Here is a 13,419-nt window from a genome sequence, read left to right as displayed (position 1 = left end):
TATAGACAACAAAGATACAGTGTGTTAACATAATACAGTGTAGTTACAAGGCCCAGACGTTGCACAAAGGAAAATTAGGGAAGACATCAGTTAAGGACACAATATAAGCTGAGTCTTAAAGATGTTCACTTATTCACCAAAAAAATATTTGGCAACTCATCAACTACTAGACAATTACCAAGCATGATATTTGTCACATCCATAACCAAACAAAATTGCTCCACCCAGCCTTGTTGATTTTAGCTTTCTAGGATCCTATCACTTGATTGGCCCTGTTGCGCTGGACCTAAGGGGAGCCAATCAATAGAGCAGCAACTTTGGCAAGAAAAGATGAGCTGAGGCCCTCAGAATGGAAAGCAAAGGGATTTTTCCAAGCTCACCCAGCAAGTAAGTGGCAGACCCAGTTAGAGAATACTGTCACATATGTATATAAAACTTCTGGCCCTGGCTGGCTGGCTTAGTGGTAGAGCGTTGGCCCAGCGTGTGGAAGTCCTGGGTTCGATTCCTGGCCAAGGCACACAGAAGCACCCATCTGCTTTTCCACCCTTCCCCCTCTCTTCTCTCTAGCTCTGTCTTCCTCTTCCACAGCTGGGGCTCCACTGGAGCAAACTTGGCCCCAGCACTGAGAATGGCTCTGTGGCCTCCACCTCAGGCACTAGAATAACTCCGGTTGCAATGGAGTGATGCCCCAGATGGGCAGAGCATCACCCCTAGTGGGCATGCAGGGTGGATCTCGGTTGGGTGCATATGGGAGTCTGTCTCTCTGCCTCCCAGCTTCTCACTTCAGAAAAATAAAAAAATAAAAAAACCCAAAAAAACAAACAATACAACTTCTTATTGAGGTATAACTCAATTACATTACATTCGTTTCAGGTGTATATCACAATTTAATATTGGTATATACTGCAAAATGATTACCACAAAAAGTCTAGTTAACTTTGTACAGTTAACTAGTCTAGTATTTACCAAGACCATCTGCCAACATTTAAATGAGACAATGTATGTAAAACCCCAGCTCTAAGGTTTGACATTCAGTTCCTTCTTTACATCTTTATTTATTTATTTATTTATTCATTCATTCATTTCTAGAGAGGTGAGAGAGACAGACAGAAGGGGGGAGGAGCTGGAAGCATCAACTCCCATATGTGCCTTGACCAGGCAAGCCCAGGGTTTCGAACCGGCGACCTCAGCATTTCCAGGTCGACACTTTATCCACTGCGCCACCACAGGTCAGGCTCCTTCTTTACATCCTATATCTTTGGAATTAAATAGAATCATTAGCTGAAGACTCAGGAGGAAATACACAGCAAAGGATCACAGGGCAACCCACATCCACAAAGCAGGGGATGAGGGCACAGGGCAAAAACTGGGATTTGTTGAATTTCAAGTCCCACAGCTGGAGCATTACATATGCTATGTTGGCCTAATGGTCCAATAAATTTGTTACTGCCTGCATTGATACTATAATTAACATTTTACCTGTAAAGGAGACTGTTCCCTAAACCTTCTTCATCCTCAGTTTGCTCTGGTTAGTTTCTCTTCATTAAAATACACTTCAGGTATTCTTACCTAAAATTCCATTATTAAAGCTACCCTTTTAGTTTAAGTATATATTCTGCCAAAGTGAGCACACCCTTTTAGTCCGACACTGTCTCTGCAAAAAGTATTCTACTGTACTACTGAAGTGCACATACCCAGGTCAGATGAAACACTAAGACCCAATGCCGTGTGTTAATTTCTACCATACACCTCAGGAGGACTGTGGGAGTAACACCCTCAAAATCCTACTGCCCAGCCTGGAGTGAGGGAGGCCCTGCTCAGTCTTTCTGAAGCCAGGCATTTATAAGATAACAGGAATTTTCTAGAGCTGTTCCCTCAGTCCATAAAGCCAGGCACATATAATGCTAGAAAGTTTGATAAAATTCAGACTTTTTTTTTTTTTTTTTAATTTTAGAGAGAGAGACACACAGAGAGAGACAAGAAGGGAAATGAGAAGCACCAATTTTTTACTGGAGTTACCTTAGTTGCTCATTGATTGCTTTCTCAACTGTACCTTGATGGGGGAGGGCACCAGCCAAGCCAGTGACCTTGGGCTCAAGCCAGCGACCATGGGGTCATGTTTATGAACCCGTGCTCAAACCAGTAACACCATGCTCAAACTAGTGAGCCCACGCTTAAGCCGGCGACCTCAGGGTTTCAAACCTGGGTCCTCTGTGTCCCAGTCTGACACTTTATCCACTGCAGCACTGCCTGGTCAGGCCAGACTGTTTTCCTTTTGATGCAAATATTTCTTTTTTCTTTTTTGTCAAATGTAGGGTGAGACAGTTCCGGTGGGTGTTGAATTAGATGTGGGTGTAATCAGTGTTCCCAAGTGAGTTGTCTCCACATCAGAGAGAACTTAGTACAAATTATTAAGAGACAGAAGTACCTGGAAATGAGGTCATTAAGCCCTTTGTAAACCTGCTAATAAGTAGCTCTTGCTTCTGAATCTGGTCTACATGGTCGCTGGAAATGTGCAGAACCTGGAGAAAAGCTTTTTCCACAAGACACTATCCTCATCTTTATCGTTAAATCCTTCTATTCAATTTGTAGGGTGCACAACCCTTACTTCTCACACTTCCTGTCTTCTTGCTTGAGGAGAAGTCTGCCAACTGCTAGGGCTATCTTTCTTCCCCATAATTCTGTTTGCTGAAGTCAATCATATCAAAGCCAAATATAAAACCCGTTCCTAAATTTGAATCTCAAGGCTGGCTTTTGCAGGCATGCCATGGTACTAAGTTTGCTCTGGATTCTTACACTCATTCATGGTTTCCTTGCCTGGTATGAACCAGGAGCTGTGCTGGGGATACAATGGAGACATCCTTACTGTCCAGGTCCTCACGTGTTCCTTGGAAGAAACAGATATGTAAATATACAATGATGACACAGAAGTTGCCATCTGGCATAAATAAACCTACCTGGAGGTGTGTTTTTGCCTCAGAGTAATTTTAACATTTACTTTAGTAACCAAGATTTTTTAAAATTGTTTTTATTTTACATAAAAATGCAGATTTGACTTTTCTGGAAGAACTGGAAGATTTATCCACCAGGCCCACACTTAACCTTTTGAGTAGACCAATGTTCGTGGACATCCTCGTGCCTCCTGACCGATTTTTTTTTAAAATGTGTAAGGCAACATTATAAAAAGGCAAGTGTATGTTCTTGTTTCCATAAATTGGTTATCAAATAAACATAATTTTAAGTTAATAAAACTGGAACTAATTTCATTAAAAAACAAACAAACAACTCACTCCTGGGGGTCAGTGGATATGAAAAAAACCTCACTACTCAAAGCGTTAATGAACCACCAAGCGGGCTGAATGGCATCTGCCTTCTCACAGAAAACAAGCTCTCAGACTCTTCAGTCTCTATTATCTTCCTCCAAGGCTCTTGACTCTTTTTCCTTACCCCCATCTCCTTCTTTGGGGGTTTGGGTTTGTGAGCCTACAATAAAAATTGTGCCTGAAGAATGTGTAGGTGGGAAGAAAGAAGCAATGCACCCAAACCCACAGGAGACATGACAGGTTCCAGAACGAGGCCCAGTCCTGAGGAATGAGAAGAAAGGAACCACAGGAGACAATCAGCAGAGCACATCCAGGGCTCAGCAGGTCCAAAGGCCTGAGGTGACAGAGCACATGGTGAGTGCTGGGAACAGCGCAGGTGATCCTCTACTGCTGGAGAAGTAGAGAGAAATGTCGGGACAGGGAGTAGGCAGCAGAGATGACAGCAAGCACATAAAGATCCTTCAAGGATAGTAGACTTTATCCTGGGACCAGAAGTGATCCACTTAAAGAGGTTTAAGCAGAGGGATGCTGTGATGAGAGGTGGGTTTTAGAGAGATAGCTCTGACAGCTGTGTGAAGAGTGGACTGAAGGGGGCAAGATTTGAGACAAGAAGTCCTGGCCGGGAAGCTTAGTCTAGAGTTTCGTCCTGATACACCAGGGTAGTCAACCTTTTTATACCTACCGTCCACTTTTGTATCTCTGTTAGTAGTAAAATTTTCTAACCGCCCACTGGTTCCACAGTAATGGTGATTTATAAAGTAGGGAAATAACTTTACTTTATAAAATTTATAAAGCAGAGTTACAGCAAGTTAAAGCATGTAATAATAATTACTTACCAAGTACTTTATGTTGGATTTTTGCTAAGTTTGGCATAATAAATCTTTATAAAACAACTTACTATAGTTAAATCTATCTTTTTATTTATACTTTGGTTGCTCTTCTACCACCCACCATGAAAGCTGGAACGCCCACCAGTGGGCTATAGGGACCAGGTTGACTACCACTGCGATACACCAAAGTTGAAGGTTCAATCCCCGATCAGGGCACATACAAGAATCAACCAATGAATGCACAACTAAGGGAACAACACATCAATGTTTCTCCATCTCTCTAAAATCAATCAATAACATTTCAGAAGATTTGAGACACAGATAGATTAGGAAGCCAATGCCATACTTTAGGATGCTGGTGGCCTGCATCAGAAGGGAACTGACTCAAGAAACATGTCAGGAAGCAGAATCCTAAAGGACTTGACAGTTGTTTCTCTATGAGAGGTGAAGGAGTCCAAAGTGACAGACAGGTGTCCGGCTCTGATGCCGAGTGTATGGCAGACTGCTCGTAAAGACAGATCAAGATTCCTGGCATGAAAACCTTAACGGAGGCCCTGGCCGGTTGGCTCAGCGGTAGAGCGTCGGCCTGGCGTGCGGGGGACCTGGGTTTGACTCCCAGCCAGGGAACACGGGGGAAGTGCCCATTTGCTTCTCCACCCCCCCCTTCCTCTCTCTCTCTTCCCCTCCCGCAGCCAAGGCTCCATTGGAGCGGGGATGGCCCAGGCGCTGGGGATGGCTCTGGTCGCGGCAGAGCGACGCCCTGGAGGGGCAGAGCGTCGCCCCCTGGTGGGCAGAGCGCCGCCCTGGTGGGCGTGCGGGGTGGATCCCGGTCGGGCGCATGCGGGAGTCTGTCTGACTGTCTCTCCCCGTTTCCAGCTTCAAAAAAACAAAACAAAAAACAAAACAGAAAAAAAACCCTTAATGGACAAAAATCAGGGGGTCTGGTTTTCAGCCGTGGCTTCTTCACTTGTAACATGAAGGTGCCGGGCCAGTGATCTTCACGCACCCTTCCCGTCTCTGCAGTACGTCATTCTTTTTTATTTTTAATTTTATTTTTTGTAACAGAGACAGAGAGAGTCACAAATAGGGACAGACAGACAGGGAGAGAGATGAGAAACATCAATTCTTCGTTGTGGTACCTTAGTTGTTCATTGATTGCTTTCTCATATGTGCCTTGACTATGGGGCTACAGCAGACCAAGTGACCCCTTGCTCGAGCCAGCAACCTTGGGCTCAAGCCGGTGAGCCTTGCTCAAACCAGATGAGCCCACGCTCAAACTGGCGACCTTGGGGTCTTGAACCTGGGTCCTCCATGTCCCAGTCCGATGCTCTATCCACTGCGCCACTTCAGTGAGAAAATGTGGAACCAGATGCAAAAATATCAAGATTCTCATATTTCACAGAACCTGAGAATTCAGGGTAAAAGGAATTTAAAAGGTTGGGCCCAACCCTTCATATACTTGAATTCCTTTGCAACAAACTTGTCAGGAGCTTGTTCAACCTCTGCTTGAACACATTCAGTATGGAGAATTCCTTATCTCCTAGTGCAGCCCATTCAATTCTTTATTTTTTAAAATATTTTTCAAGATATAATTTAAATATTTTTATTATTGGTTGATTTGGGGAGGCAGGGCAGCATTCATTTGTTGTTCCACTGAGTTGTGCACTCATTGGTTGCTTTCCGTGTGCGTCCTGACCAGGGATTGAACTGACAACCTTAGTGTTTTGAGATGATGCTCTGAGCTAACAAGCCGGGGCCCACTCAATTCTTTGTGTGTGTGTGTGTGTGTGTGTAGGGGGGTACAGTCTGTGCAGAAGTGTCTGGCCTGCAACCCAGTTCAGGCTGGGCTTTTCCCCATTCAATTATTATACAGTTTTAAAATATCTATCATGATACTAAGCCAAAATCTGCCCCTTTAGGATAGCTTCACCTTTGGTGTAAAAAGGACTATATTCTGTGTTTTAGGACCTAAAATCAAGTCCTGGCTTTGCCCCTTAGGAGAACTACATTACCTCAAAGCCTCATTTTCCCCACCTGTAAAAGGATTTTTATATAACCTTTTCTATAAGGTTACATAAAGGATGTTTTTAAAAGGAGTACTACTGGCCTGACCTGTGGTGGCACAGTAAATAAGTGTCGACCTGGAATGCTGAGGTCACCGGTTTGAAACAGGGGGCTTCCCTGGTCAAAGCACACAAGAGAGTTGATGCTTCCTGCTCCTCTCTCCTTCTCTTTCTCTCTCCCCCCTCCTCTCTAAAATGAATTTAAAAGATCAATAAATAGCCTGACTTGTGGTGGCGCAGTGGATAAAGCGTTGACCTGGAACGCTGAGGTCGCCGGTTTGAAACCCTGGGCTTGCCCAGTCAAGGCACATATGGGAGTTGATGCTTCCTGCTCCTCTCCCTCCTCTCTCTCCCCTCTTCTCTAAAATGAATAAATAAAATCTTTTAATAAAAAAAATCAATAAATAAAAAGGCATAGTATAGCCCTGGCCAGGCGACTCAGTAGAAAGAGGTTGTCCTGGCATGCTGAGGTCAGGCCTTCAATCCCCAGTCAGAGCAGATATGAGAAGCAATCAATGAATGCACAACTAAAGGAAACTACTAAGTGGAACAATGAGTTGATGCTTCTCTCTCCCTGTCCCTCCCCAAATCAATGAAAAAATAAAAGTACTATATCTGAAAAGGATCCAACATATTCTTCCCTTAGAAGGCTGTCTAGCCTGACCAGGGAGCAGTGGTGCAGTGGATAGAGCACCGGCCTGAGATGCTGAGGACCCAGGTTTGAAACCCCGAGGTCGCTGGCTTGAGTGAGGACTCATCTGGCTTAAGTGCAGGGTCACCAGCTTGAGCGTGGGATCATAGACGTGACCCCATGGTCGCTGGCTTAAAGCCTAAAGTTGCTGGCTTGAGCAAGGGGTCATTGGCTCAGTTAGAGCCCCCCCACCCCAGTCAAGGCACATATGGGAAAGCAATCAATGAAGAACTAAGGTGTCGCAACTATGAATTGATGCTTCTCATCTCTCTCCCTTCCTGTCTGTCCCCGTCTGTGTCTCACTAAAAAAAGAAAAAGAAAAAAAAGAATGCCTTCTACAGCTGTGGCACAAGGGGATCAGTCAGCAGCCATATTGCTGTCCATGCTCCAGTCCAGCAATCATCATTGGAGGCTTGTGTCCAGGCCATGGTATTGCTAAGCCGGGCTTCAAGCTTCATGTGATCTCCAAGGAAGGCACTCTTTTCAGTGCCTCTATTGTTGTCCTACAAGAGCCTACTGATGGTACACCGTTGTGACATTCAAAATAGGCAAGCACACTAGAAAGTAAGCTTTCTAGAGATGATCATTCTTCCCTTAGAGCATCTATAATGATGACCTCTTGGAGCCTGGGTTCAAATCCCAGCTCTGTCATTTACTAGTTGTATGACCTGGGCCAAGTTACTTAATTTTCTGAACTTTAACTGTCATTATCAAATGAAGTTAACAGTACCTACTTCACAGGGTGGGTGTTAATTCATGTAACGAGTTAACTCATGTAAAGGGCTTACAACATCGCCAGACAAACATTAAAGTACAATAAACCAAAAGTCAAATGTCTGAATTCAAATTCCACCTCCACCTCTTAGTAACTATGATCTTGCCATTAATTTAATAAGATTTCCAAGTACCAATTATGATTAAGACTGGTTACATATTCAGATTCTACCAAGCATTATTTAATTAAACCTATGCAATAACCCTTAAGATATAATTATCTCTATTTCACAGATTAGAAAACTGAGGCACAGAGGGCTGAAGATTTGAAGGCTCTTTTCAAAATCCTTTGATTCTGGGACAAAATCAAAAGCTCAGACTTTTAGAATCAACCTGGATTTGAATGAATACAAGCCTTACTGGACACTATACAGTTTCCTGCCAGTGACTCAACCTCTAAGTCTCACCTGGCTGTTGTGAGGATTCTATGGACAAAGAACATAGCGCAGGCCCTCACCAGTTTACATCTCTGAAGGATCTTCTTACATCCCAACAGCACCTTTACCTCACATGCGACTCCTACACGGAGTCACAGAGATGTAGTGGGAAGTGGCTTTCTTACATTGGGTCCCTCTTTCCCATAATCCTGGTTTCTATTATGAAACACAGCCATTGTCTTTTGAGTCTAAGGATAATGGCAGGCAAGATCAAGAATCTCCCTCGAATGAAAATGACCCATTGTTCAGCTATTCATCTAGTCCTTGGCCCAGATATTGCCCGAGTTATGGAAGGCGCCTCTCAGCAAGAACATGATGTCTAAGGCCATTCAGGAACTGTCTGGGGGGAGGCACAGCTGTGAAAGCTGCTTTGGGGCTGTCCCTGGCAAACAACTACTTATTGCTTTAGGAATAAAGATTATGACTCGAATAGCTGGTTCTTTAGAAAATTGGATCTTTTGTTTCACACCTGAGGAACAGGAAGGAGTGTGTGGAATAAATGCTGAACCTACAGCCACATAAGTATCTTGAAGGATCAGCTTGGTGTTTTCTCAACTTTATTACAGGGAGGGATGGGGGGAAAGGGATAGACGTTAAGGTTTTTGTAGTCTCAACACAAAATAATTTATCTTGTGTTTGATATCAGACAAACTGTAGAAGTCGCTTGTTTCTCCTCATGCCTCCACGCCATTTCCAGGGGAAGTGCTCCCAGCGTCTGGCTCACTCTGACACCACGAAGGGCCTTCATGGCCACGGCCATAAAGGCTGCCTGTGACTCAGCGCCTCCCGGGTTTGGGCATTATGTAAACCTTCACAGACTTGCTGAAGGGGATGGTGCCCTCGATGCCGGTTTCCACCTGGGGCAATAGCTCGCCCCCCTCGATCCAGGGGCATTTGGGAATGCGTGAATTGGAGTTGTAGGCCAGCAGTAGCCTCACTTCCACCTGGCATGGTTCTGGAAAAAAAAAGACAAAAGAAATCTTCTATGATTGGACATGGCTAAGAACTGGAATGAATGAAATATCACATAAAAGCAACATCCAAGATGAAAGCAGTAGGTTTTTTTTTTTTAAAGTTATACTTTATTTTTATTTATTTATTTTTTTCTTTTTACAGAGACAGAGAGAGAGGGATAGATAGGGACACACAGGAACGAAGAGAGATGAGAAACATCAATCATCAGTTTTTCGTTGCGACACCTTAGTTGTTCATTGATTGCTTTATCATATGTGTCTTGACCGCGGGCCTTCAGCAGATCGAGTAACCCCTTGCTCAAGCCAGCGACCCTGGGTCCAAGCTGGTGAGTTTTGCTCAAACCAGATGAGCCCACGCTCAAGCTGGCAACCTCGGGGTCTTGAACCTGGGTCCTCCGCATCCCAGTCTGATGCTCTATCCACTGTGTCACCGCCTGGTCAGGCTTTTTTTTTTTTTTTTTTTTTTCACAGAGACAGAGAGAGGGGTAGACAGGGACAGACAGACAGGAACGGAGAGAGATGAGAAGCATCAATCACCAGTTTTTCGTTGTGACACCTTTGATTGCTTTCTCATATGTGCCTTGACCATGGGGCTACAGCAGACCGAGTAACCCCTTGCTTGAGCCAGCGACCTTTGGTCCAAGCTGGTGAGCTTTGCTCAAACCAGATGAGCCCGCACTCAAGCTGGCAACCTCGAGGTTTCAAACCTGGGTCCTCAGCATCACAGTCTGATGCTCTATCCACTGCACCACCGCCTGGTCAGGCAGAAGCAGTAGGATTTCAAAAACATTTCTTGATCTGTCTGCATCCCCTCCTCCCCTCCTCCAAAGAAAATCACCTTCCCAGCCTGTATCTGTGAGGCTGACCCAAAGCCTGCTTCTCTGCCACATTCTCCTCAGGTCTGTGTGGACTCCCTGCAGCGCAGAGCCACGGAGCTGAGGGTCAGAGAGCAAGCTAAAAATCTTCCATTGAGGCCTTCCAGCCTCCAGACAGAAGCCCAACAGGTACATGCATGTGGCCGAGCCTTGTGCCCAGATAATGGTGCTGTTCCTGTGTGGCTGATCTTGGGCTGCAAGGCCTACTGTCTTAATGGAGAAGAGCCTTTCCTTCGGAAATAATTGTGACAAAAAGTTCTCCCCAGTGCCTAACCAGGAGGTGGTGCAGTGGATTTGAGCATTGGACTATGACGTAGAGGACCTAGGTTTGAAACCTCGAGGTCACCAGCTTGAGCATGGGACCACAGACATGACCCCGTAGTTGCTGCCTTGAGCCCAAGGTCGCTGGCTTAAGCAGGGCTGTAGCCCCCCAGTCAAGGCACATATGAGAAGGCAGTCAATAAGCAACTAAGGTGCCACTATGAAGAGCTAAGGCTTCTCATCTATCTCTTCCTGTCTGTCTGTCCCTATCTATCCCTCTCTCTGTCTCTATGTCTCTGTCACACACACACAAAAAATCTCCTCAGTGAACAGGTACATATTTCAGGGACCTAAAATTATGTCATTTAATCTTTTGTTCTTTTATGACATGACATTCTGATACTGATCTAGTGTCTGCAGGTGGCAGGCCCCCTGAAAGTAAGACCGCCCTGAAGTCGCTGACCGTTTGGTTGAAGATACAGAGACAGCTGCACGGAGCACAGCACATATTCTGATAGACCCACAGGTTGAGAACCGCTGCTCTAAGGAGTGAAGAGGGAGTCCAGGAAGGCTTTGGAATAGACCATCCGCTCTGTGCTAAGCACGTAATCTTAAGAATTCTTATGCTGCACACCATGAACGAAAGACAATCCCAAAGAGTTCCAAGGCTCTGAGAGGTTCTTAGTGACTGCCCAAATCTAAACCAGTGACAGAATCTGGGCTCAGTCTACAAACGGAAGCAATTACTGTTCTATTAACCATGTTAATAAGATAAATAAGAAGAGGAAGAGGATTTCAGGAAAACCTAAGAGCACATGCAAAGGCCGAGAACAGCATGAGCTTGGAATGTCCTCTTTAATTTTGTGTCTAGAGTAAAAGGTGCAAGTGTAAAGACGAGCCCAAGGCTAAGGCATTCAGTTGGCAGGAATGAGGGCTGGATGGATCTAAATGAACAAGGGCAAGACCTCTCGATGCCTCCCAGACCTCTCCCAACTTCTCCCTAGAGATGAAAGCAGGCTGTCCTCCAGGAAGGGAAAGGCTGGCAGGCAGCCAGGGCAGCCTCACCAACCCCACGTGCAGCCCGAGCTTGACCACTTAACAGGGTCCATGTGGTGCGGACACGCCCACATGGTATGGGGCATCTACCAGCCCTCAGTGCTTCTATGAACCCAGCACTGCTCTCTGCGCCAGACTCAGCACTGGCAATCCCACTGCCTTCCTCTTTGTGCCATGCGGCTGTTGCCGAGCCCTGACCAGATCCAGCCTCAGCTCACAGCACCTTCAGGAGCCAAACCCTGGCAAGGTCAGAGGGTACAATCCTAGCTGGTTGTCATCCCTGCTCACCAGTTGTGGTCACAATGGTGATTAAGTCACTGCCTTCAGAAGAAGGGAGATAGGAGAGAGAAGAAGGAGGAGGAGACTGGGAGAAAGAGACAAAAGATCATCGGGGACAAATATATTGTGGGAGAATATCTCTTATGAGGTAGAATTCTCACTCCCATCTTACAGACAAAGAAAGTAAGAGAGAGGTAAAATAACTTTCTCAGGATCACAGAGCAAGGGAGGCAGAATCTGGAACCTGCAAGACCTGGCGGCACTCTACCTCCTGCTGAGAGGCCGCCAGCCGGAGAGGCCGCCAGCTGGAGAGGCCGCCCGCCAGGGCTGCTGAGGGACTGGTGCAGGCGCACGCTACAACACTGGCGCCATCCCCTGGATCAGAAGAAAGGGCGTGGGCACATTCAGAATGTTTCACTTTAGTGTCCCAGGTCAGGAGCGTGGTGTAATGAAAAATTAATGAGTTTGGGAGTTAGGAAATCTGTCAGTCTCAGCACCACCACAGCTAAATAGGCCTCCGTTTATACATCCATAAAATGAAGAAGAGATGGCCCTGACTGGTTGTTCAGTGGACAGAGTGTCAGCTGGCATGCAGACATCCCAAGTTCAATCCCCAGTCAGGGCACACAGGAGAAGCGACCATCTGCTTCTCCCTCCCCCCACTTTCTCTCCCTCTTCTCCTCTTGCAGCCAGTGGCTCGGCTGGGACGAACATTGGCCCTGGGCACTGAAGATAGCTCAGTTGATTTAAGCATTGGCCCCAGAGGGGGTTGCCAGGTAGATCCCAGTCAGGGTGCAGGGTCTCTCTATCTCCCCTGTTCTCACTTAAAAACAAACAAAACCATTTAAAAACATTTAAAAAATGAAGGATAAAATACTAATCCCTCTCCCAGAAGTTGGCCTAAGGATTAAATGACTTTTAATTAAACATTTAAAATCCTATTCAATTTTCATTATTTGTTGAGCACCTACTACATATCAGGTATCAGGGACACAGGATATAGAGTATTGGTGATACAGAGGTAAAAATGAGAAGTTCTCTGTTCTAAAGGAACCTACATCCTAATCGAAAAGGCAGTAAACAAATGTGAAAACATCTGACGTTAGTTGAGTGCTATGCAGAGAATTATAAAAGAGATTTATAATAGTGATTGGGTAGCAGCCCCTCAGAGGAGGCAGGTGATCTAGATGAATTATAATTCTTCAGGCTCAGGACAGCTTGGATTATGGCCCTAGCTCAGGCAATGACATGCTCTGTGAGCAGGGACAGGTCAGTAGCCCGCCAGGACTTTGAAGCTCTTTTGAGCTCTCTCATGCTGTGATGTAAGACCTGAGCCTTGGCCTTTCCACAACAATGCTGCCCCATCGCTAGAATCTGTTCATCAGAAGAGATGAGAATAAGGACTTCTACCTTCCTGTGGGGATAGGTTTGGCAGATGGTACAGGAACGCAGCCAGCAAGGCTATGGGATGAGGGATCCTTAGGAGGCAGAGCCTGGGTAAAAGCATTGCTGGGTGTGCCCTCAGGCCCAGTGCCAGGCCCAGGGTTACTCGTCCCCTGAGGGGGCTGCCCTAATATTCAACAGCACTTCTTTGTTGAAAACGTTGTAAAGTCATCTATAACTAATACCCATAGCCTAATACCTCTGACAGAGGGAAACCATTAATAATGGCATCCAACAGTTACCCATGTGTTTTAAAACACAGTGAAAAGAAAATTCCAGAAAGCATTTACCTATTTTTAAATAAACCAAATTTGGCTGTTTCTAAACCCTTTCTACAGTAACAGTCACGCTTCTGAATTATCTCGAATGTTCTAGGAAATACCAGAGAGGCCACCTGTCCCCCTACATTTTAG

General features: G+C 45.5%; 1 protein-coding gene across 1 annotated transcript in view; it reads right to left on the bottom strand.

Annotated features, from left to right (window-relative positions):
- Positions 1-8,662: 8,662 nt before the first annotated feature.
- INTS4 (integrator complex subunit 4) overlaps positions 8,663-13,419 on the bottom strand; it is a 166,854-nt gene continuing 162,097 nt past the window's right edge. Inside the window, exon 25 of the mRNA XM_066249569.1 lies at positions 8,663-9,073. Within this exon, the coding sequence (XP_066105666.1) occupies positions 8,895-9,073 (179 nt within the window). The 3' untranslated portion in view covers positions 8,663-8,894. The remainder of the gene's footprint in view (positions 9,074-13,419) is intronic.

The sequence above is a fragment of the Saccopteryx bilineata genome, chromosome 1, assembly GCF_036850765.1.
Source record: "Saccopteryx bilineata isolate mSacBil1 chromosome 1, mSacBil1_pri_phased_curated, whole genome shotgun sequence".
Taxonomy (NCBI): domain Eukaryota; kingdom Metazoa; phylum Chordata; class Mammalia; order Chiroptera; family Emballonuridae; genus Saccopteryx; species Saccopteryx bilineata.
This window is presented reverse-complemented; position numbering and strand designations above follow the sequence as displayed.